General features: G+C 40.9%; 1 protein-coding gene across 1 annotated transcript in view; it reads right to left on the bottom strand.

Annotated features, from left to right (window-relative positions):
• loxl2b (lysyl oxidase-like 2b) overlaps nt 1-26497 on the bottom strand; it is a 77809-nt gene that overhangs the window by 37971 nt on the left and 13341 nt on the right. The window contains exons 4-5 of the mRNA XM_062051508.1: nt 6487-6698; nt 699-915 (exon numbers count right to left, since the gene is read on the bottom strand). Coding sequence (XP_061907492.1) covers nt 699-915; nt 6487-6698 — 429 coding nt within the window. The remainder of the gene's footprint in view (nt 1-698; nt 916-6486; nt 6699-26497) is intronic.

The raw sequence follows: 26497 nt of genomic DNA, 5'->3' as shown, positions 1-26497 counted from the left end.
GACCTCACAGAGCTATAATAAAAACATTAGCTATACACCTACGCCAGCCAGCCCTCATCTGCTCATCAACACCCGTGTTCACCTGCGTTCCGGCGATCGACGGCGCGACGAAGGACTTCACCCGATCACAGATGCGGTCGGCGGCCCGGAGACGGAGGAAGTCAAGGTGAGGTCGGCGGCTAGCGTGTCTGCTATCCATCTCAAAGTCCTCCTGGTTGTGTTGCTGTAGTCCGCCGCTAATACACCGATCCCACCTATAACTTTCTTCTTTGCGGTCTTCATTGTTCATTAAACAAATTGCAAAAGATTCACCAACACAGATGTCCAGAATACTGTGGAATTTTGAGATGAAAACAGAGCTTTTTGTATAGGATTCGATGTGTCCGCATACTTCCGTTTCAACCATTGACGTCACGCGCATACGTCATCATACAAAGACGTTTTCAACCGGAAGTTTAGCGGGAAATTTAAAATTGCACTTTATAAGTTAACCCGGCCGTATTGGCATGTGTTGCAATGTTAAGATTTCATCATTGATATATAAACTATCAGACTGCGTAGTCGGTAGTTGTGGGTTTCAGTAGGCCTTTAACTTACATAATCAGATGGGTAAGCTTACCCCAAACTGGTTTGCTTTAATTGAACATGCGTTTGCCCCAAGCCCAACACGCGTGACAAGAGGTCTGGTGAGAATGTACCTCTTGTTTAAAGGCCTTTTTGAATCCAGTGGTAGATGACGGGGCGAAGGCTCTGCCAGGCACACAGCTCACCACCACTGGCAAGCCACCGTCACAGGTCCTGTTGGAACTCAAGGAATCAGCCTGTCCCAGTTTGCAGCTGGACAAATGGGCCTCGGTGCCAGTGCAGTTCACGGAGAACTCCCAGTATGTTGGCTTTCTCCTGCGAGCAAACATCCTGCAGGAGGGAGGAGAGATCAATTTAGATTTACGTGAATAGATACGGTAATACCATTGGGAGACAAATAGATTGTACTTACAAATTCACATACATACTCACTTTCATACAATTATTTATACATATATACACACACTTACGTATATTCATTAATTAATACAAACCCCGTTTCCATATGAGTTGGGAAATTGTGTTAGATGTAAATATAAACGGAATACAATGATTTGCAAATCATTTTCAACCCATATTCAGTTAAATATGCTACAAAGACAACATATTTGATGTTCAAACTCATAAACTTTTTTTTTGTTGCAAATAATCATTAACTTTAGAATTTGATGCCAGCAACACGTGACAAAGAAGTTGGGAAAGGTGGCAATAAATACTGATAAAGTTGAGGAATGCTCATCAAACACTTATTTGGAACATCCCACAGGTGAACAGGCAAATTGGGAACAGGTGGGTGCCATGATTGGGTATAAAAGTAGATTCCATGAAATGCTCAGTCATTCACAAACAAGGATGGGGCGAGGGTCACCACTTTGTCAACAAATGCGTGAGCAAACTGTTGAACAGTTTAAGAAAAACCTTTCTCAACCAGCTATTGCAAGGAATTTAGGGACTTCACCATCTACGCTCCGTAATATCATCAAAGGGTTCAGAGAATCTGGAGAAATCACTGCACGTAAGCAACTAAGCCCGTGACCTTCGATCCCTCAGGCTGTACTGCATCTACAAGCGACATCAGTGTGTAAAGGATATCACCACATGGGCTCAGGAACACTTCAGAAACCCACTGTCAGTAACTACAGTTGGTCGCTACATCTGTAAGTGCAAGTTAAAACTCCCCTATGCAAGGCAAAAACCGTTTATCAACAACACCCAGAAACGCTGTCGGCTTGGCTGGGCCTGAGCTCATCTAAGATGGACTGATACAAAGTGGAAAAGTGTTCTGTGGTCTGACGAGTCCACATTTCAAATTGTTTTTGGAAACTGTGGATGCCGTGTCCTTCGGACCAAAGAGGAAAAGAACCATCCGGATTGTTATAGGCGCAAAGTTGAAAAACCAGCATCTGTGATGGTATGGGGGTGTATTAATGCCCAAGACATGGGTAACTTACACATCTGTGAAGGCGCCATTAATGCTGAAAGGTACATACAGCTTTTGGAGCAACATATGTTGCTATCCAAGCAACGTTACCATGGACGCCCCTGCTTATTTAAGCAAGACAATGCCAAGCCACGTGTTACATCAACGTGACTTCATAGTAAAAGAGTGCGGGTACTAGACTGGCCTGCCTGTAGTCCAGACCTGTCTCCCATTGAAAATGTGTGGCGCATTATGAAGCCTAAAATAGCACAACGTTGAACAACTTAAGCTGTACATCAAGCAAGAATGGGAAAGAATTCCACCTGAGAAGCTTAAAAAATGTGTCTCCTCAGTTCCCAAACGTTTACTGAGTGTTGTTAAAAGGAAAGGCCATGTAACACAGTGGTGAACATGCCCTTTCCCAACTACTTTGGCACGTGTTGCAGCCATGAAATTCTAAGTTAATTATTATTTGCAAAAAAAAATAAAGTTTATGAGTTTGAACATCAACTATCTTGTCTTTGTCGTACATTCAACTGAATATGGGTTGAAAAGGATTTGCAAATCATTGTATTCCGTTTATATTTACATCTAACAATTTCCCAACTCATATGGAAACGGGGTTTGTATATATCCCTAAATCACGAGTGTCTCAAAGGGCTGCACAAGCCATAACGACATCCTCGGCTCAGGGCAACAAAAAACTCAACCGGTGACGGTAACGGTGACATAGACCAAACTGTAATACATCAATTCCAGTGTGCAGCCTTTCCTTTGTTTCTCTGTGAAAGCGACATGTTCAAGTCGAGGGCTCACTCTTTGTATTTTGGATCGTGTACAATAATCCGACACGGAGAATAAAAGTGACTGATGTTCCAGCTCCAACAAACAATCTGAATGTTAGGAATTAGAACGATGGTTAGAATGATCTCATGCTCAGTCTTCATTGCTTACTACTATTAACCAAGAAGCTAAATAGCTAGTCAACGACAGCTGGCATTTTGGGAGAGAATTCAACTTCAAGCGTTCCACGCCGACAAAGAGTTTTCAAAAAATGAAGACGACGTGGGATGGGCTGGCATAGTGACTCAGCAAGAGCATAATCTAGGCTTAAGTCTGCGATGTTTTGAAGAGCAAGCTGTTTATGGGATCAAATCTAACAAGTCTAATGAGTGTGCATCACTCCGAATATTCTGCAGAGATTTGATTTCTTGATCACATTTAGTACCCAACATTCAAACCAGTGATGACTTAGGGTAGCCAGGTGTTGTACTTATGAGGGTAAATGTTGCCTATTGCTGTGAACATGAGTGAGAATGGTATATACTGTATGCTCTGGGCATGACGTTAAAGTGCATCCGGCAGTGGAGGCTCCTCTACGGGGTCTTGGGGCACTAGGAGGTTAACCTCTTTACTACTGTTACCCCAGGTGGCCCTTGGCAAAGGCCTAGTACCTGACTGCCCCCTAGCCAGGGATACGGTGAAGACCTCAACGGCGGAGCAGGCGGAAGACGGTAGATTTAGGAACTATCACAACGGCTGCGATGGCGGGAAAAGGGTCCCCAGTCGTCTTGGACTCCATGCCACTGGACCCTGACCCGATTCTGTCAAGGACCGTGTGGTGACTGTCTGTGCACCAGTCTCCCCACGTTAAACAAAGTCACGCACAGGCATCCTCCATGAAGGGATACACCCCTACCAGGAGGCTCGTCATACTCTTTCGAGTGACCGCCGATGACCTATGCTCTGGGATTGAGTGGCAACTAGTTCAGGACGCACCCCGCTTCTCAGAAGGACTAGGCTTCCACTCAACAACCACCTCAATGAGAACAACCAGTGTAGAAAACTATTTAAAAACTTTTAACAACCGGATAAATATGCGCATTCTTCAACTAAGACTTGGTTGTGGCACTTTTTGATTTCATTATAGCAGTCATTTTTTGGGGGGGTAGGAGTTCATTAGCATAGCACATCTTCAATTGTAATCATTGCACCAGTGCTCTAAATCTGTCAGCTTGAGCGGACTTCTTAATAATTCTTCCGACATGAGTAAGGCCAGACGGGATTGTTGTCACATGTCGGACACAGCAAGTACTTTCCACAAATTCCTGTAGCTCATTAAATCTGCTGACCAGTTTTCTTCTGGGATGCCATCACTGTGCTCCATGGACTAATACCTTCTAAAGACAGGATCCATATCAAGCTCTACACCAGGGGTGTCAAATGTACGGGCCAACATGTTTAATCCGGTCCGCAAGATTAGTTCGCCAAGTATAAAAACGATTTTTAAGGAAATAAACTGCTGTTCTGAATGTGTCCACTTGATGTCGCAACAGCAATTCGAGTGTAACCCAAGTCGTACATGACACCTTTTAAAGACGCCCTCTGGATTGGCTGCTGCTACTCCAATCAACTAACAACTTTTTGTTGCATTGTTGTCAAAGTCGTCTTTACTTTCTTTTAGTTTTAAAAGTCCCAGATGCTTTGTGATATCGTTTTGCATCTCCATCCACCGTAGCTATGCCTGGTTGTAGAAAATCGGCAGCGACAAGTACCTGGCGAGTTAGAGTACTGCGGAACTTGCTGTTTTGATATTTATCTACAGTTTATTGTCAGATAAGCACGGATAATGTTGTTGTACTTACATTAAATACATTACACAGACTGTAGAAAGTTACATAGTAAATGTTCCCGCAAATGACAAAATGCAATGAAACAAAGCATCCCAATCAGTGTATGCCAATCAGTGTAGCCTCTTCTCAGGTTTCTGCTCTATATTTGATCAGGAAATGTAAACATTCTGCGACGTTTACTTTGGGATATGTCAAATGATATTTGGAATCATACACAAAACACATTTATAACATAGTTAAATTCAGTTATGATAATGTATTTTCATGATGACTGCAAGCAACTCTTCCACACAACCACAATATTTGACATTATTTTCATTCAGTTTTTAGTTAAGAAATAAAACCATTTGTTTTTAGATGACGTTGTACAATATTTGACATTATTTTCATTCAGTTTTTAAGAAACAAAAGCATTTGTTTTTAGATGAGGTTGTACAGTGTATAGCTCATACAAAAAGGGAGCGAAGTAAAATTGTCATGTTTTTTTTTTAATTTATTTATTTATTTTTGTCCTGCCCAGCTTCTCAGGCAAATCATATAGTTGATGTAGATGCCCAAATCGGTTGTTCAGATTTACTTTACTAAAGAGAAGTGTAGGATACTTCTCTTGTTGCCTTATTTGTATTTGACTTTATTAAATGTATTTATATTATCATTTGGTGCAGCAGGGCCGGAGCAGGAGGGGATAGAAAGAGAAAAAAAGGAAGACAGAGGGGGAAATTGTGGGGACAATAGGGGGACCAGACAGAGAGACAAAAACAACAACAGCAAACACAACAACAACAACAACAGATCAACATCAGCAAATACTATATATATATATATATATGTATGTGTGGGAAAAAATCACAAGACTATTTCATCTCTACAGGCCTGTTTCATGAGGGTTTCCTCAATCATCAGAAATCTCCTGATGATTGAGGAAACCCTCATGAAACAGGCCTGTAGAGATGAAATAGTCTTGTGATTTTTTCCCACACATACATATTACGCTCTACCACAGTATCGAGCACTATTTTTTTGGATAATCTAATTAAGACATATATATATATATATATATATATATATATATATATATATATATATATATATATATATATATATATATATATATATATATATATATATATACTTATATAATAATACCACCTTAACGTCATTTTAATGTGAAATAAATTATATTGATATTATGATATTTTCTTAATTCATATCTTGTGTAAAAATATACCGAAAGTTTATTCCTGTGTAAAGAAACGTCATGACATTCATACTCAAGTTCAAAGATTGATATTTATATAGGGGTTGAAAAAAGTAATATATACATTTTTTAAATACATTTTTTGACCCTACCTCCTAAAAGATTCGGAATCGATACCAACAACCGGAATCAGAACCGGAATCGTACAAATTCTGATGATGCCCAACCCTAATTGCAACTATTGTAGTTATTCCTGACTACTGTCGAGGTGCCTTTGAGGAAGGCATCTCCCCGGTCTCAGACCCAGGGACGCAGTCACAGTTTGCGCACTTCTTAACAACCTTATCTGTACTGTAAAGTTCAAATTTGAATACAAAGGAAGTCTAAGTCTAAGTCAGTAGTACCTCAATTTACGAGCACATTGCATTGCACCACCAGCTCGTAACTCAAAACACTCAGATGTCAAATCAGCCCAGCCCATTGAAATACATTTAAATCAATAGAATCTGTGCGTGGCCCTACCAAAACACCACTGTGTTATTAACATGTGACATGCCTTTAGAAATGAAACCTAATTTCAAACTCTGAATGACCAACAACAACCCTGGTCAACATCACCAGACAATGTATTTTAGCACAAAAATACCTACTTGTAGACTCTGGTATTAAACTTCCTCTCCGAAGGGAATCCAAACATGCCGCAGATGACTCTGCTGTTCAACAGGCTCCACTCTGCATTACAGATCTGCTTCCATTTACCGCCATCCTTCACCTCCACATAGCCCTCTGTCACAGGGATCCGCTTGCGTAGTGATGACAAAATGGCTCGAATGCGCACATCTTCAACTTGAATATCAAGATTCTGTAGGGAATACATTGATGAACAGGAAAGAACACGTTTATATGATGCTTGTTTCCATACTAAACCTCAAGTCTAACCTCTAATGTTGCATACCAAACATCGTCTTTCCGCTTCCACCTTGGGCATAGATCGGCCAACTATTGTGCTGCTTGTAACTTCTCAGTCTGATCAAACTTTAGTGTCGTTAAAAGCTCCGATACTAAATAATCTCAACAGTAGACTACCGTTCAAAAGTTTGGGGTCACATTGAAATGTCCTTATTTTTGAAGGAAAAGCACTGTACTTTTCAATGAAGATAACTTTAAACTAGTCTTAACTTTAAAGAAATACTCTATACATTGCTAATGTGGTAAATGACTATTCTAGCTGCAAATGTCTGCTTTTTGCTGCAATATCTACATAGGTGTATAGAGGCCCATTTCCAGCAACTATCACTACAGTGTTCTAATGGTACAATGTGCTTGCTCATTGGCTCAGAAGGCTAATTGATGATTAGAAAACCCTTGTGCAATCATGTTCACACATCTGAAAACAGTTTAGCTCGTTACAGAAGCTACAAAACTGACCTTCCTTTGAGCAGATTGAGTTTCTGGAGCATCACATTTGTGGGGTCAATTAAACGCTCAAAATGGCCAGAAAAAGAGAACTTTCACCTGAAACTCGACAGTCTATTCTTGTTCTTAGAAATGAAGGCTATTCCACAAAATTGTTTGGGTGACCCCAAACTTTTGAACGGTAGTGTAAATTATTAGAATGCGTACCAATGGATCAGTAAATGAACAGTTGATTTTCAGCTGCATGGCGAACTATGAGAATTCTAATCTGCATTTAACACGCTTTCTTGCTTTCCTTAACATGTATTGGTTTATGCTTTTGGTGTATATTTTGCGTAAGTTTTGCTCCAGAGTCATATTTATAACCATTTTTTTGTGTGAGGAGGCGTTCCCAGATTGCCAATAAAATCCTCCACACCAACCTCTCCAACAAAATTAGAACTTATGGTAACACTTTAGTATGGGGAAGACATATTCAGCATTAATTAGTTGCTTATTAACATGCAAATTAGTAACATATTGGCTTTTAATTAGTCATTATTAAGTACCTATTAATGCCTTATTATACAACCAGTAAGCCATTAACTAAGAGTCTTCCCTCAATAACCTCAGAATTATTGCTTATTAGTAACCCTAACCCTAACCCTAACCCTTATATGTTCCCCTAGTATCCAAATAACTCTCCCAACCGGCGTGGCGCAGTTGGGAGAGTGGTCATGCCAGCAACCTGAGGGTTCCTGGTTGGACCCCCACCTTCTACCAACCTCGTCACGTCCGTAGTGTCCTTGAGCAAGACACTTCACCCTTGCTCCTGATGGGCCATGGCAGCTCCCACCATCAGTGTGTGAATGTGTGTGTGAATGGGTGAATGTGGAAATACTGTCAAAGAGCTTTGAGTGCCTTGAAGGTAGAAAAGCGCTATACGAGTACAACCCATTTGCCATTGAGAAGGCATAGTTTACTAATTAGGCATTTCCCTCCGAGAAGGAAGCAATGCCAAGAGATTGAGAAATAATTACAAGTTTATCTTTTTGCTATTTCCCGCCAACGATAACAACCTTTGTCAGGCCTACTGAAACCCACTACTACCGACCACGCAGTCTGATAGTTTATATATCAATGATGAAATCTTAACATTATAACACATGCCAATACGGCCGGGTTAACTTATAAAGTAACATTTTAAATTTGCCGCTAAACTTCCGGTTCGAAACACCTCTGAGGATGACGTATGCGCGTGACGTAGACCGGCGAACACGGGTATGCCTTCCACATTGAAGCCAATACGAAAAAGCTCTGTTTTCATTTCATAATTCCACAGTATTCTGGACATCTGTGTTCGTGAATCTGTTGCAATCATGTTCATTGCATTATGGAGAAGGAAGCTGAGCAAGCAAAGAAGAAAGTTGTCGGTGCGAAATGGACGTATTTTTCGAACGTAGTCAGCAACAACAGTACACAGCCGGCGCTTCTTTGTTTACATTCCCGAAAGATGCAGTCAAGATGGAAGAACTCGGATAACAGAGACTCTAACCAGGAGGACTTTTGACTTCGATACACAGACGCCTGTAGAGAACTGGGACAACACAGACTCTTACCAGGATTACTTTGATTTGGATGACAAAGACGCAGACGTGCTACTGTGAGTATGCAGCTTTGGCTTCTAAACATTTGATCGCTTGACCGTATGTGCTCAACTTTTTTTTGCGTATGTACGTAACTTTTTTAAAATATATAAGCTTTATGAACCTTGGGTTAGGTGAACGGTCTTTTGGGCTGAGTGATTGTGTGTGTTGATCAGGTGTTTGAATTGTATTGGCGTGTTCTATGGAGCTAGGAGCTAGCATAGGAGCTAGGAGCTAGCATAACAAACACGCAGGTGTTTTTATGCAGGATTAATTTGTGGCATGTTAAATATAAGCCTGGTTGTGTTGTGGCTAATAGCGTATATATATGTCTTGTGTTTATTTACTGTTGTAGTCATTCCCAGCTGAATATCAGGTCACCCCCGGCTCTCACAGCATCTTCCCTATCTGAATAGCTTCAACTCCCCACTAGTCCTTCACTTGCACTTTCCTCATCCACAAATCTTTCATCCTCGCTCAAATTAATGGGGAAATTGTCGCTTTCTCGGTCCGAATCTCTCTCACTTCATGCGGCCATCATTGTAAACAATAGGGAACTTTGCGTATATGTTCAACTGACTACGTCACGCTACTTCCGGTAGGGGCAAGCCTTTTTTTTATCAGATACCAAAAGTTGCAATCTTTATCGTTGTTGTTCTATACTAAATCCTTTCAGCAAAAATATGGCAATATCGCGAAATGATCAAGTATGACACATAGAATAGATCTGCTATCCCCGTTTAAATAAAAAAAATTCATTTCAGTAGGCCTTTAAAGAGTGTGGTGATGTCTTCGGTCCACTCAGTGGCAGACATGTGCTAGCTAGTGTGAAGGACGTCCTGGCCGTACTCCAGTGAGAAAACAAAGGAAGTCAGAAGAAGTAAACAAGATCCCTGCCAAACCTCACATTGTCTGCACAAGGAACTTGTGTAAAAATATCTTCTCGCCCATTTAATGTGGACTAATTATTGTCTTGTCTGGATATCAGCTGCTTCTCACGTGGATTCACATAAAAAAAAGAGCAGTTCGGCCGATTACAAACATATGTGTCTTGTTTCGCTCGGCACTCTCCCAGGAGAGATGCCTTTCCTGTTCCTTGGTTTGGGGGAAACTAGCACAGACGGAAAAGCCATTTATGGCTGACGTAGAAAGCATGAAGAGGCCCTCCAGCAAGATAGCCATGCATGTTTTCAACCTAAATGTTCAAGGACTTGAATAAACCAGCCATGTAATCTTTGGACTCTGTAGACACTTCTTACATAACACCTTACATGTCACAGGTAAGGCCATGTCTACACTAAGTCGTTTAACCCCTTAAATAAATAATTATTTAGCCTAAGCCCCGTTTCAGCCACACTAAACCGGACATTTTACACGGGTAAGTCAGCTGTGTAATTATTGAATCTCCGGCACATAGCTTTGTATGGACACATTGATCGTTTACAAAGTGAGTTCGGAGAGGAAGTGACGCCAGAAAGATTGCGCCCCACACAGGAAGTGACGTCAGAAAGAACACGCCACAGCCAGCTTCATAATAAAACGGTTTCGTAGCTCGGAGCTAACCACTGGAAATATGACGGCGAGTCATCCAGACATGCCCGTGTTTCTCCTTCTTCTACACGTACAGTAACCACACATCAATACCTTAAGAGAAAGCGATTGCAGCTATTTGGGATACAACACTTCTCAGACGTTCCAATGTCCGGCCGGGTCAGCTGTGATGCTACTTAGCGAAAAACTTTGTCCGTTTGTCGAAGGAGAGAAAAGGAGAATGCCAGCTCCCGTGGATGTGATAACAAAGATAGCGTGTGCTTTGTATTACCTGGCCGTCGAGGGAAGACTACGGAAAACGGCGAATGCATTTGGACTGGCAAAGCAGACTGTATCAGTTATTGTCCGCCAGTAGACCCATAATAAATTCATAAAAGAACCAAACTTCATGAATGTTTTTTGTGACCAACAAGTATGTGCTCCAATCACTCTATCACACAAAAATAAGAGTTGTAGAAATGATTGGCACTCAGCATCAAGGGTTGGAATTGGGGGGTTAAATCACCAAAATGATTCCCAATGATTCCCGGGCGCGGCCACCGCTGCTGCTCACTGCTCCCCTCACCTCCCAGGGGGTGATCAAGGGTGATGGGTCAAATGCAGAGGATAATTTCACCACACCTAGTGTGTGTGCGTGTGACAATCATTGGGAATCTAACTTTTAACTTTAAACGTGTTAGCATATTTGCTAATGCTAACTACGCTAACATGATTACATTACGACAGCATGTACAAGCATGCATGAAAACACGACAGACATCACACATGGGACTGTTTAGTAAGTATGAATTGTTTTAGTTATATTGTAAAATTTACAAAAGTTGCTTGGAGTGATGAATGAAGAATCCTTTCGAGTGGAAACTACATGGACGAATATACTTCCGGCATAATACAGGAAGCACATTGTCAACCCAGCTGCGAACTCGTTGAAAATACGGCGCCGTAACACAAACAATAACACACCTTTTCGGTGTCTCTGTCGGGGTATTATGAACACTATTTGTTGAATACAAAACATTCATAATTCATAAATGAGTCACTCCACTTAATGAGCCGCAGGGTTCAAAGCGTTGGGGGAAAAGCAGTGGCTTATAAATAGAAAATATGGGGAATAAACCAAAACTGAGCCCTGGGAATACCAATTGTGGTTCGTTGTGGGGTTGAAAATTCAGTGCATATTTGAACGCTGCAGAAATAATGCAAAGCATGTTGAAGGTGGTGATTTTTTTCCTGAGTGTCTTCCCAGTAAGATGATGATTAAGTGTGTATTTGTCTCCTCTCTCAGTCAGTTTACACTTCATTCATGACTTGCATAAACAACATATACTATTTATAGGCTGGATGTCTCTGGGTCACTGCCATGTGTACGTTGTCGAATAGATAATGACGACAACGTCTTTCAGGCCTCTTTCCTGTGACGTGCCTTTACCCCAGTGTTTTTCAACCTTTTTTGAGCCAAGGCACATTTTTTTCATTAAAAAAAAAAATACGGAGGCACACCACCAGCAGAAAAGGTTACAAAATGAAACTCCACCAGGTCGTCATGCCTTATTTTGAGTTTGTTGTTGTTTCCTGTGTGTAGTGCTTTAGTCTCTGTCTTGCGCTGTTCATTTGGTGACCCTTCCTGTTTTGTTGCTGTTCTCCTGTAGCAGCTTCACGCTTTCCTTTGAGTTCTATTCCCCACACCTGCTTTGTTTTCGCAATCAAGACTATTTAAGTTGTGCGTACGCTATCCTTCTTTGTGGGGACACTGTTGATTGTCATGTCATGTACGGATGTGCTTGGTGGACGCCGTCTCCGCTCCACACGCTGTAAGTTTTTGCTGTCGTCCAGCATTCTGTTTTTGTTTACTTTGTAGCCAGTTCAGTTTTACTTTTGTTTTGCACAGCCATCCCTATGCTTCAGTGCCTTTTCCTAGCGGGACTTGCCTTTTGTTCATTTTGTTTCCTTACATTAACTTTTTACATACCAAAAAACACTGCACTAGACAACGGCACATTATTATAATTATTGATTTGCAAAAAATATTTTTTGGACCAATTAGGTGAAGTTGCATAATTTCCCACAGCACACCAGACAATATCTCACTGCACATGTGCCGCGGCACAGTGGTTGAAAAACACTGCTTTACCCAACAGACCTCTTCTGCAGCAGAGTAACATTTTCCAGCAAAAAAACCGAGAGCATGCCGTTTAAAAACATGTGTTTCTAATAGAAGCCTTCAACAGCTCTCTCAAGCACGCTCACAAGCAGAACAATCTGCCATGTCGCTGTGTGCTTTTTAGGGGGAAAGCCTCCATAGTTTGGTCTGTATTGTAATCATGTACAACTGTGTTAATACGGATTTTGAACTTTCTTGAAAAAAGATAAAAGGATTAAAATATAAGAAAAAAAACATTCTTTATCCGGATGCAGGAAAAAAAAACACTTACTGAGGTGACACTTTCAAATGAACTCATGTTAATATCGATTTGTTCACTAAGTGGAAACAGATGAGAAACCGTGAACCAGAACACAGAATAATTAATAACTAAATAAAAATGTCTTTTCATTTGGCATACGCATCTAAAACAACAATAACATTATCGAGCAAAGCTACCAGGATTTTTTTGTCATATTTTTAAATTCTGACCTACGTTTTCAGACTTAATGAGAAGTGCCTCGAGGCCACGTGGTTGCAACCCAGATGTTGGGTCAAAAGTACAAAAAGGCAACAGAGGTGTGGGGGATGTTGTTGTCATCATGGTATTTGTCATGAAATAAGCTCATAAAATGGCTAAAGAAACATTAAAGTAGGGATGTCCGATAATGGCTTTTTGCCGATATCCGATATTCCGATATTGTCCAACTCTTTAATTACCGATACCGATATCAACCGATATACAGTTGTGGAATTAACACATTATTATGCCTAATTTGGACAACCAGGTATGGTGAAGATAAGGTCCTTTTAAAAAATTAAAAAATAAGATAAATACATTAAAAACATTTTCTTGAATAAAAAAGAAAGTAAAACAATATAAAAACAGTTACATAGAAACTAGTAATTAATGAAAATGAGTAAAATTAACTGTTAAAGGTTAGTACTATTAGTGGACCAGCAGCACGCACAATCATGTGTGCTTACGGACTGTATCCCTTGCAGACTGTATTGACATATATTGATATATAATGTAGGAACCAGAATATTAATAACAGAAAGAAACAACCCTTTTGTGTGAATGTGTGTAAATGGGGGAGGGAGGTTTTTTGGGTTGGTGCACTGATTGTAAGTTTATCTTGTGTTTTTTATGTTGATTTAAAAAAATAAAAATAAAAAAACGATACCGATAATAAAAAATAACGATGCCGATAATTTCCAATATTACATTTTAAAGCATTTATCGGCCGATAATATCGGCCTGCTGATAATATCGGCCTGCCGATATTACTTATACACATACCATAATAATGCTCCTATGTTGAAGCACAGTACAATCCACCATAACTTCATAGCTTACAAAAAGTCCTACTAAAACATTTTGATATATTTTTGAGCGCCATGTGTAACGTTCTATATTTCAAGGGAACATATAAATGTTGGTGTTGTTTACTGCCATCATATTGTAGTCTACACATATCTTTTATGTGTGACTGCCATCTACTAGTCACACTTATCATTTCATCATGTCCCGAATAAAATAGCTTCGAGGTCGGTAAGCACAACCAAAATTATTCCGTACATTAGACGCACTGTCGAGTTTTGAGAAAATGAACGGATTTTAAGTGCGCCTAATAGTCTGAAAAATACGGTATCTTAATTAGGGCGAGTATGAGTAACCTGCATAGTTTTAAAACATAAATCCCCAGAATATATACGTACAATGTACAGTTGTGGTCAAGTTTATATACACTTGTAAAGAACATAATGTCATGGCTGTCTTGAGTTTCCAATCATTTCTACAACTCTTATTTTTTTGTGATAGAGTGATTGGAGCACATACTTGTTGGTCACAAAAAACATTCATGAAGTTTGGTCCTTTTATGAATTTATTATGGGTCTACTGAAATTGTGACCAAATCTGCTGGGTCAAAAGTACCGTCATTTCCGGACTATAAGCCGCTACATTTTCCCCTCGTTCTGGTCCCTGCGGCTTATACAAGGGTGCGGCTTATTTACGGTCTGTTCTTCTCCGACACGGACGAAGAGGATTTCGGTGGTTTTAGTACGCAGGAGGAAGACGATGACACAATGATTAAAGACTGACTTTTCATATACCGGTAGGCTGGTTATTTTGATAACGTACAGGCGAGCACTTTGTATTACTTTGCACCGTTGTATTATTTGTACTCTGCACGAATGCTGTTCGCCATGTCAAAGATGTGAAAGTTTGATTGAATGATTGAAAGATTTATTGTTAATAAATGGGACGCTTTGCATTCCCAAACAGTCATCTCTGTCCCGACAATCCCCTCCGTGGTAGCAGGAACCCCTATATACTACGGTAATTACACATCAAAACCCTGCGGCTTATAGTCGGGTGCGGCTTATATATGGAGCAAGCTGTATTTTCCCCAAAATGTAGCTGGTGCGGCTTATAGTCAGGTGCGGCTTATAGTCCGGAAATTACGGTATACATACAGCAATGATAAGATTTGGTTACATGTCCCTTGGCAAGTTTCACTGCAATAAGGCGCTTTCCTCCAGAAGGTCTTATCTTTGTCCATGTGATGTCAGATAAAACAAAAATTTAGCTGTTTGGCCACAATACCCAGCAATATGTTTGGAGGAGAAAAGGTGAGGCCTTTAATCCCAGGAACGCCATTCCTACTGTCAGGCATGGTGGTGTTTTGCTGCCAATGGAACTGGTGCTTTACAGAGAGTAAATGGGACAATGAAAAAGGAGGATTACCTCCAAATTCTTCAGGACAACCTAAAATCATCCGCCCGGAGGTTGGGTCTTGGGCGCAGTCGGGTGTTCCAACAGGACAATGACCCCAAACACACGTCAAAAGCGGTAGAGGAATGGCTAAATCAGGCTAGAACAGGGGTCGGCAACCCAAAATGTTGAAAGAGCCATATTGGACCAAAAATACAAAAACAAATCTGTCTGGAGCCGCAAAAAATTAAAAGCCATATTACATACAGATAGTGTACGTGTACACTAAGAGGACTTAGAGGAAACTAAATGACCTCAAATATACCTACTAATGAGGCATAATGATGCAATATGTACATATAGCTAGCCTAAATAGCATGTTAGCATCGGTTAGCTTGCAGTCATGCAGTGACCAAATATGTCTGATTAGCACTCCACACAAGTCAATAACATCAACAAAACTCACCTTTGTGCCTTCACGCACAACGTTAAAAGTCTGGTGGACAAAATGAGACAGAAAAAGAAGTGGCATAAAACACGTCCTAGATGGTCGGAGAAAGTTATACATGTAAACAAATTACGGTGAGTTCAAGGACTGCCAAAATTAGTAGGACAAAACGGCTCTCGCCAAATACTCGAATCAGTGAAGCATGTTTAATATAAACAGTGTGCTTTATAACAATTAGGGAGGTTTGTGTCATGTTTGTCCTCCTACAGAAACCACATTAAAACAAAAAATATATTTTTTTCCCCTCATCTTTTTCCATTTTTCATACATTTTTGAAAAAGCTCCAGAGAGCCACTAGGGCGGCGCTAAAGAGCCGCATGCGGCTCCAGAGCCGCGGGTTGCCGACCCCTGGGCTAGAATGAAGGTTTTAGAATGGCCTTCCCAAAGTCCTGACTTAAACGTGTGGACAATGCTGAAGAAACAAGTCCATGTCAGAAAACCAACAAATTTAGCTGAACTGCACCAATTTTGTCAAGAGGAGTGGTCAAAAATTCAAGCAGAAGCTTGTGGATGGCTACCAAAAGCGCCTTATTGCAGTGAAACTTGCCAAGGGACATGTAACCAAATATTAACATTGCTGTATGTATACTTTTGACCCAGCAGATTTGCTCACATTTTCAGTAGACTCATAATAAATTCATAAAAGAACCAAACTTCATGAATGTTTTCTGTGACCAACAAGTCTGTGCTCCAATCACTCTATCACAAAAAAATAAGAGTTGTAGAAATGATTGGAAACTCAACACAGCCATGACATTATGTTCTTTACGTATGTAAACTTTTGACCACGACTGTATATGTATTCAAAATGTAATGCCTCAGGAGAAAAACAACGGCTAATGTGCCAATCATAAATCACTTAGCAGTGATGAGAGGTCGACTCAGCAATGTACGTGTCGGCCTTAGGACGAAACTGGAAGGTAACAGAGAGAAGTGGAAGATTTGAATTTCCGTCTGCGGGAAGGGAAAAGCATGAGCTAAGATAGGAAAATGTGAGTTGTCATGGTCGGTCATGAGGTGGCTGTATAATCAGTGTGTGGGGGGGGGGAAGGTGAGAAAATAAAGGTTTAAAAGTTGTTAATCCTCAAACTTCAAGTCATTTGCCTGTTTATGTGCCACCTAAAATCTCAACTACAAGACATCAAATATGTGAAGGAGGGGGGTCAGGGGACTCAAATATACAATAAATAAAAATGGCTCAGTAAAATATTGGCAAACAAAGTTGCACTTCAATATTGCATATGTAAGCAGAGGTAGAGTTGTTCATCACTTTACAGACAATCAAGTTAGGACCTGTTTAAACAGAAGTGCAGGGTAACAACATAGCACGGAGGCACACCACCAGCAGAAATCATTGAAAAACGAAACTCAGTTGACAGTAAAAAGTCGTTGTCGCAATTGTTGGATATGACTTTAAACCATAACCAAGCATGCATCACTATAGCTCTTGTCTCAAAGTAGGTGTACTGTCACCACCTGTCACATCACGCCTTGGCTTATTTGGACTTTTTTGCTGTTTTCCTGTGTGTAGTGTTTTAGTTCTTGTCTTGCGCTCCTATTTTGGTGGCTTTTTCTCTTTTTTCGGTATTTTCCTGTAGCAGTTTCATGTCTTCCTTTGAGCGATATTTCCCGCATCTACAAACCCCGTTTCCATATGAGTTGGGAAATTGTGTTAGATGTAAATATAAACGGAATACAATGATTTGCAAATCATTTTCAACCCATATTCAGTTGAATATGCTACAAAGACAACATATTTGATGTTCAAACTGATAAACATTTTTTGCAAATAATCATTAACTTTAGAATTTGATGCCAGCAACACGTGACAAAGAAGTTGGGAAAGGTGGCAATAAATACTGATAAAGTTGAGGAATGCTCATCAAACACTTATTTGGAACATCCCACAGGTGAACAGGCAATTTGGGAACAGGTGGGTGCCATGATTGGGTATAAAAGTCGATTCCATGAAATGCTCAGTCATTCACAAACAAGGATGGGGCGAGGGTCACCACTTTGTCAACAAATGCGTGAGCAAATTGTTGAACAGTTTAAGAAAAACCTTTCTCAAACAGCTATTGCAAGGAATTTAAAGATTTCACCATCTACGCTCCGTAATATCATCAAAGGGTTCAGAGAATCTGGAGAAATCACTGCACGTGAGCAGCTAAGCCCGTGACCTTCGATCCCTCAGGTTGTACTGCATCAACAAGCGACATCAGTGTGTAAAGGATATCACCACATGGGCTCAGGAACACTTCAGAAACCCACTGTCAGTAACTACAGTTGGTCGCTACATCTGTAAGTGCAAGTTAAAACTCTCCTATGCAAGGCGAAAACCGTTTATCAACAACACCCAGAAACGCCGTCGGCTTGGCTGGGCCTGAGCTCATCTAAGATGGACTGATACAAAGTGGAAAAGTGTTCTGTGGTCTGACGAGTCCACATTTCAAATTGTTTTTGGAAACTGTGGACGTTGTGTCCCCTGGACCAAAGAGGAAAAGAACCATCCGGATTGTTATAGGCGCAAAGTGGAAAAGCCAGCATCTGTGATGGTATGGGGGTGTATTAGTGCCCAAGACATGGGTAACTTACACATCTGTGAAGGCGCCATTAATGCTGAAAGGTACATACAGCTTTTGGAGCAACATATGTTGCCATCCAAGCAACGTTACCATGGACGCCCCTGCTTATTTCAGCAAGACAATGCCAAGCCACATGTTACATCAACGTGGCTTCATAGTAAAAGAGTGCGGGTACTAGACTGGCCTGCCTGTAGTCCAGACCTGTCTCCCATTGAAAATGTGTGGCGCATTATGAAGCCTAAAATAGCACAACGGAGACCCCCGGACTGTTGAACAACTTAAGCTGTACATCAAGCAAGAATGGGAAAGAATTCCACCAGAGAAGCTTCAAAAATGTGTCTCCTCAGTTCCCAAACGTTTACTGAGTGTTGTTAAAAGGAAAGGCCATGTAACACAGTGGTGAACATGCCCTTTCCCAACTACTTTGGCACGTGTTGCAGCCATGAAATTCTAAGTTAATTATTATTTGCAAAAAATAAATAAAGTTTATGAGTTTGAACATCAAATATCTTGTCTTTGTAGTGCATTCATTTGAATATGGGTTGAAAAGGATTTGCAAATCATTGTATTCCGTTTATATTTACATCTAACACAATTTCCCAACTCATATGGAAACGGGGTTTGTACTTTGTTTTGGCAATCAAGAATATTTCAGTTGTTTTTATCCTTCTTTGTGGGGACATTGTTGATTGTCATGTCATGTTCGGATGTACATTGTGTACGCCGTCTTTGCTCCGCAGTAAGTCTTTGCTGTCGTCCTGCATTCTGTTTTTGTTTACTTTGTAGCCAGTTCAGTTTTAGTTTCGTTTTGCATAGCCTTCCCTAAGCTTCAATGCCTTTTCTTAGGGGCACTCACTTTTTGTTTATTTATGGTTTAAGCATTAGACACCGTTTTACCTGCACACTGCCTCCCGCTGTTTCCCACATCTACAAAGCAATTAGCTACCGGCTGCCACCTACTGATATGAAAGAGTATTACACGGTTACTAGCCCAAGAGTGTTCAACCTTGCGGTAAAAAATGTGTTGTTGGGAAACGAGTTCTTATTTATGGTTAAATCTGTATCCACAATAAAATGTTGAAGCAATACAAATACACAAAAAGGTTTAATATTTAGGAGTATGATCGCACCACAACAGATTTGGAGAAGCTACACTTCCTTGTTAGTGACAAAAATGCAAGACGGGGACACGCAAATATGACCACAGATGTCAAAGGTCATCAACACATACATGCAAGGGGTCATCTTTTACCTCCCCCTTGACTCACAAAGTATTTCTTTTGGGGTTGACTGGTCAGCTGGAGTGTCAACATTAAAGAGCATACTAATCAGCCAGTGGCATAAAAGCTGTAAGTGTATGTCATCATCATTGCACACCAGAGTGTGTCTAAATGTCATCATCATTGCACACCAGAGTGTGTCTAAATGTCATCATCATTGCACACCAGAGTGTCTAAATGTCATCATCATTGCACACCAGAGTGTGTCTAAATGTCATAATCATTGCACACCAGTGTGTCTAAATGTCATCATCATTGCACACCAGAATGTGTGTCTAAATGTCATAATCATTGCACACCAGTGTGTCTAAATGTCATCATCATTGCACACCAGTGTGTCTAAATGTCATCATCGTTGCACACCAGAGTGTCTAAATGTCATCATCATTGCACACCAGAGTGTCTAAATGTCATCATCATTGCACACCAGAGTTTGTCTAAATGTCATCATTGCACACCAGAGTGTGTCTAAATGTCATCATCATTGCACACCAGAGTGTGTCTAAATGTCATCATCATTGCACACCAGAGTTTGTCTAAATGTCATCATCATTGCACACCAGAGTGTCTAAATGTCATCATCATTGCACACCAGAGTGTGTCTAAATGTCATCGTCATTGCACACCAGAGTGTGTCTAAATGTCATCGTCATTGCACACCAGAGTGTCTAAATGTCATCATCATTGCACACCAGAGTGTGTTTAAATGTCATCATCATTGCACACCAGAGTGTGTCTAAATGTCATCATCATTGCACACCAGAGTGTGTCTAAATGTCATCGTCATTGCACACCAGTGTCTAAATGTCATCGTCATTGCACACCAGAGTGTGTCTAAATGTCATTGTCATTGCACACCAGAGTGTGTCTAAATGTCATCGTCATTGCACACCAGTGTCTAAATGTCATCGTCATTGCACACCAGTGTCTAAATGTCATCATCATTGCACACCAGAGTGTGTCTAAATGTCATCATCGTTGCACACCAGAGTGTGTCTAAATGTCATCATCATTGCACACCAGAGTGTGTCTAAATGTCATCATCATTGCACACCAGAGTGTGTCTAAATGTCATCATCATTGCACACCAGAGTGTGTCTAAATGTCATCATCATTGCACACCAGTGTGTCTAAATGTCATCATCGTTGCACACCAGAGTGTCTAAATGTCATCATCATTGCACACCAGAGTGTCTAAATGTCATCATCGTTGCACACCAGTGTGTCTAAATGTCATCATCATTGCACACCAGTGTCTAAATGTCATCATAATTGCACACCAGAGTGTGTCTAAATGTCATCATCATTGCACACCAGAGTGTCTAAATGTCATCATCATTGCACACCAGCATGTCTAAATGTCATCATCATTGCACACCAGAGTGTCTAACTGTCATCATCATTGCACACCAGCGTGTCTAAATGTCATCATCATTGCACACCAGAGTGTCTAAATGTCATCATCATTGCACACCAGAGTGTGTTTAAATGTCATCATCATTGCACACCAGAGTGTGTCTAAATGTTATCGTCATTGCACACCAGAGTGTGTCTAAATGTCATCGTCATTGCACACCAGAGTGTGTCTAAATGTCATCGTCATTGCACACCAGTGTCTAAATGTCATCGTCATTGCACACCAGTGTCTAAATGTCATCATCATTGCACACCAGAGTGTCTAAATGTCATCATCATTGCACACCAGAGTGTCTAAATGTCATCATCATTGCACACCAGAGTGTGTCTAAATGTCATCATCATTGCACACCAGCGTGTCTAAATGTCATCATCATTGCACACCAGAGTGTGTCTAAATGTCATCATCATTGCACACCAGAGTGTGTCTAAATGTCATCATCATTGCACACCAGTGTGTCTAAATGTCATCATCGTTGCACACCAGAGTGTCTAAATGTCATCATCATTGCACACCAGAGTGTGTCTAAATGTCATCGTCATTGCACACAAGAGTGTGTCTAAATGTCATCGTCATTGCACACCAGAGTGTGTCTAAATGTCATCGTCATTGCACACCAGTGTCTAAATGTCATCGTCATTGCACACCAGTGTCTAAATGTCATCATCATTGCACACCAGAGTGTGTCTAAATGTCATCATCGTTGCACACCAGAGTGTGTCTAAATGTCATCATCATTGCACACCAGTGTCTAAATGTCATCATCATTGCACACCAGTGTGTCTAAATGTCACCATCATTGCACACCAGAGTGTCTAAATGTCATCATCATTGCACACCAGAGTGTCTAACTGTCATCATCATTGCACACCAGCGTGTCTAAATGTCATCATCATTGCACACCAGAGTGTCTAAATGTCATCATCATTGCACACCAGAGTGTGTCTAAATGTCATCGTCATTGCACACAAGAGTGTGTCTAAATGTCATCGTCATTGCACACCAGAGTGTGTCTAAATGTCATCGTCATTGCACACCAGTGTCTAAATGTCATCGTCATTGCACACCAGTGTCTAAATGTCATCATCATTGCACACCAGAGTGTGTCTAAATGTCATCATCGTTGCACACCAGAGTGTGTCTAAATGTCATCATCATTGCACACCAGTGTCTAAATGTCATCATCATTGCACACCAGAGTGTGTCTAAATGTCATCATCATTGCACACCAGTGTCTAAATGTCATCATCATTGCACACCAGAGTGTGTCTAAATGTCATCATCATTGCACACCAGTGTCTAAATGTCATCATCATTGCACACCAGCGTGTCTAAATGTCATCATCATTGCACACCAGTGTCTAAATGTCATCATCATTGCACACCAGCGTGTCTAAATGTCATCATCATTGCACACCAGCGTGTCTAAATGTCATCATCATTGCACACCAGCGTGTCTAAATGTCATCATCATTGCACACAAGAGTATGTCTAAATGTCATCATCATTGCACACCAGAGTGTGTCTAAATGTCATCGTCATTGCACACCAGAGTGTGTCTAAATGTCATCGTCATTGCACACCAGTGTCTAAATGTCATCGTCATTGCACACCAGTGTCTAAATGTCATCATCATTGCACACCAGAGTGTCTAAATGTCATCATCATTGCACACCAGCGTGTCTAAATGTCATCATCATTGCACACCAGAGTGTGTCTAAATGTCATCATCATTGCACACCAGAGTGTGTCTAAATGTCATCATCATTGCACACCAGTGTGTCTAAATGTCATCATCGTTGCACACCAGAGTGTCTAAATGTCATCATCATTGCACACCAGAGTGTGTCTAAATGTCATCGTCATTGCACACCAGAGTGTGTCTAAATGTCATCGTCATTGCACACCAGTGTCTAAATGTCATCGTCATTGCACACCAGTGTCTAAATGTCATCATCATTGCACACCAGAGTGTGTCTAAATGTCATCATCGTTGCACACCAGAGTGTGTCTAAATGTCATCATCATTGCACACCAGTGTCTAAATGTCATCATCATTGCACACCAGAGTGTGTCTAAATGTCATCATCATTGCACACCAGAGTGTCTAAATGTCATCATCATTGCACACCAGAGTGTCTAACTGTCATCATCATTGCACACCAGCGTGTCTAAATGTCATCATCATTGCACACCAGAGTGTCTAAATGTCATCATCATTGCACACCAGAGTGTGTCTAAATGTCATCGTCATTGCACACAAGAGTGTGTCTAAATGTCATCGTCATTGCACACCAGAGTGTGTCTAAATGTCATCGTCATTGCACACCAGTGTCTAAATGTCATCGTCATTGCACACCAGTGTCTAAATGTCATCATCATTGCACACCAGAGTGTGTCTAAATGTCATCATCGTTGCACACCAGAGTGTGTCTAAATGTCATCATCATTGCACACCAGTGTCTAAATGTCATCATCATTGCACACCAGAGTGTGTCTAAATGTCATCATCATTGCACACCAGTGTCTAAATGTCATCATCATTGCACACCAGCGTGTCTAAATGTCATCATCATTGCACACCAGTGTCTAAATGTCATCATCATTGCACACCAGCGTGTCTAAATGTCATCATCATTGCACACCAGCGTGTCTAAATGTCATCATCATTGCACACCAGAGTGTCTAAATGTCATCATCATTGCACACCAGAGTAAGTCTAAATGTCATCATCATTGCACACCAGAGTGTGTCTAAATGTCATCGTCATTGCACACCAGTGTGTCTAAATGTCATCGTCATTGCACACCAGAGTGTCTAAATGTCATCGTCATTGCACACCAGTGTCTAAATGTCATCATCATTGCACACCAGAGTGTGTCTAAATGTCATCATCATTGCACACCAGAGTATGTTTAAATGTCATCGTCATTGCACACCAGAGTGTGTCTAAATGTCATCATCATTGCACACCAGAGTGTGTCTAAATGTCATCATCATTGCACACCAGAGTGTGTCTAAATGTCATCATCATTGCACACCAGTGTCTAAATGTCATCATCATTGCACACCAGAGTGTGTCTAAATGTCATCATCATTGCACACCAGAGTGTGTCTAAATGTCATCATCGTTGCACACCAGAGTGTGTCTAAATGTCATCATCATTGCACACCAGTGTCTAAATGTCATCATCATTGCACACCAGTGTGTCTAAATGTCACCATCATTGCACACCAGAGTGTCTAAATGTCATCATCATTGCACACCAGAGTGTCTAACTGTCATCATCATTGCACACCAGCGTGTCTAAATGTCATCATCATTGCACACCAGAGTGTCTAAATGTCATCATCATTGCACACCAGAGTGTGTCTAAATGTCATCGTCATTGCACACAAGAGTGTGTCTAAATGTCATCGTCATTGCACACCAGAGTGTGTCTAAATGTCATCGTCATTGCACACCAGTGTCTAAATGTCATCGTCATTGCACACCAGTGTCTAAATGTCATCATCATTGCACACCAGAGTGTGTCTAAATGTCATCATCGTTGCACACCAGAGTGTGTCTAAATGTCATCATCATTGCACACCAGTGTCTAAATGTCATCATCATTGCACACCAGAGTGTGTCTAAATGTCATCATCATTGCACACCAGTGTCTAAATGTCATCATCATTGCACACCAGCGTGTCTAAATGTCATCATCATTGCACACCAGTGTCTAAATGTCATCATCATTGCACACCAGCGTGTCTAAATGTCATCATCATTGCACACCAGCGTGTCTAAATGTCATCATCATTGCACACCAGCGTGTCTAAATGTCATCATCATTGCACACAAGAGTATGTCTAAATGTCATCATCATTGCACACCAGAGTGTGTCTAAATGTCATCGTCATTGCACACCAGAGTGTGTCTAAATGTCATCGTCATTGCACACCAGTGTCTAAATGTCATCGTCATTGCACACCAGTGTCTAAATGTCATCATCATTGCACACCAGAGTGTCTAAATGTCATCATCATTGCACACCAGCGTGTCTAAATGTCATCATCATTGCACACCAGAGTGTGTCTAAATGTCATCATCATTGCACACCAGAGTGTGTCTAAATGTCATCATCATTGCACACCAGTGTGTCTAAATGTCATCATCGTTGCACACCAGAGTGTCTAAATGTCATCATCATTGCACACCAGAGTGTGTTTAAATATCATCATCATTGCACACCAGAGTGTGTCTAAATGTCATCGTCATTGCACACAAGAGTGTGTCTAAATGTCATCGTCATTGCACACCAGAGTGTGTCTAAATGTCATCGTCATTGCACACCAGTGTCTAAATGTCATCGTCATTGCACACCAGTGTCTAAATGTCATCATCATTGCACACCAGAGTGTGTCTAAATGTCATCATCGTTGCACACCAGAGTGTGTCTAAATGTCATCATCATTGCACACCAGTGTCTAAATGTCATCATCATTGCACACCAGAGTGTGTCTAAATGTCATCATCATTGCACACCAGAGTGTCTAAATGTCATCATCATTGCACACCAGAGTGTCTAACTGTCAGCATCATTGCACACCAGCGTGTCTAAATGTCATCATCATTGCACACCAGAGTGTGTCTAAATGTCATCGTCATTGCACACAAGAGTGTGTCTAAATGTCATCGTCATTGCACACCAGAGTGTGTCTAAATGTCATCGTCATTGCACACCAGTGTCTAAATGTCATCGTCATTGCACACCAGTGTCTAAATGTCATCATCATTGCACACCAGAGTGTGTCTAAATGTCATCATCGTTGCACACCAGAGTGTGTCTAAATGTCATCATCATTGCACACCAGTGTCTAAATGTCATCATCATTGCACACCAGAGTGTGTCTAAATGTCATCATCATTGCACACCAGTGTCTAAATGTCATCATCATTGCACACCAGCGTGTCTAAATGTCATCATCATTGCACACCAGTGTCTAAATGTCATCATCATTGCACACCAGCGTGTCTAAATGTCATCATCATTGCACACCAGCGTGTCTAAATGTCATCATCATTGCACACCAGAGTGTCTAAATGTCATCATCATTGCACACCAGAGTAAGTCTAAATGTCATCATCATTGCACACCAGAGTGTGTCTAAATGTCATCGTCATTGCACACCAGTGTGTCTAAATGTCATCGTCATTGCACACCAGAGTGTCTAAATGTCATCGTCATTGCACACCAGTGTCTAAATGTCATCATCATTGCACACCAGAGTGTGTCTAAATGTCATCATCATTGCACACCAGAGTATGTTTAAATGTCATCGTCATTGCACACCAGAGTGTGTCTAAATGTCATCATCATTGCACACCAGAGTGTGTCTAAATGTCATCATCATTGCACACCAGAGTGTGTCTA

Source organism: Entelurus aequoreus, linkage group LG06 (genome assembly GCF_033978785.1).
Source record: "Entelurus aequoreus isolate RoL-2023_Sb linkage group LG06, RoL_Eaeq_v1.1, whole genome shotgun sequence".
Taxonomy (NCBI): domain Eukaryota; kingdom Metazoa; phylum Chordata; class Actinopteri; order Syngnathiformes; family Syngnathidae; genus Entelurus; species Entelurus aequoreus.
This window is presented reverse-complemented; position numbering and strand designations above follow the sequence as displayed.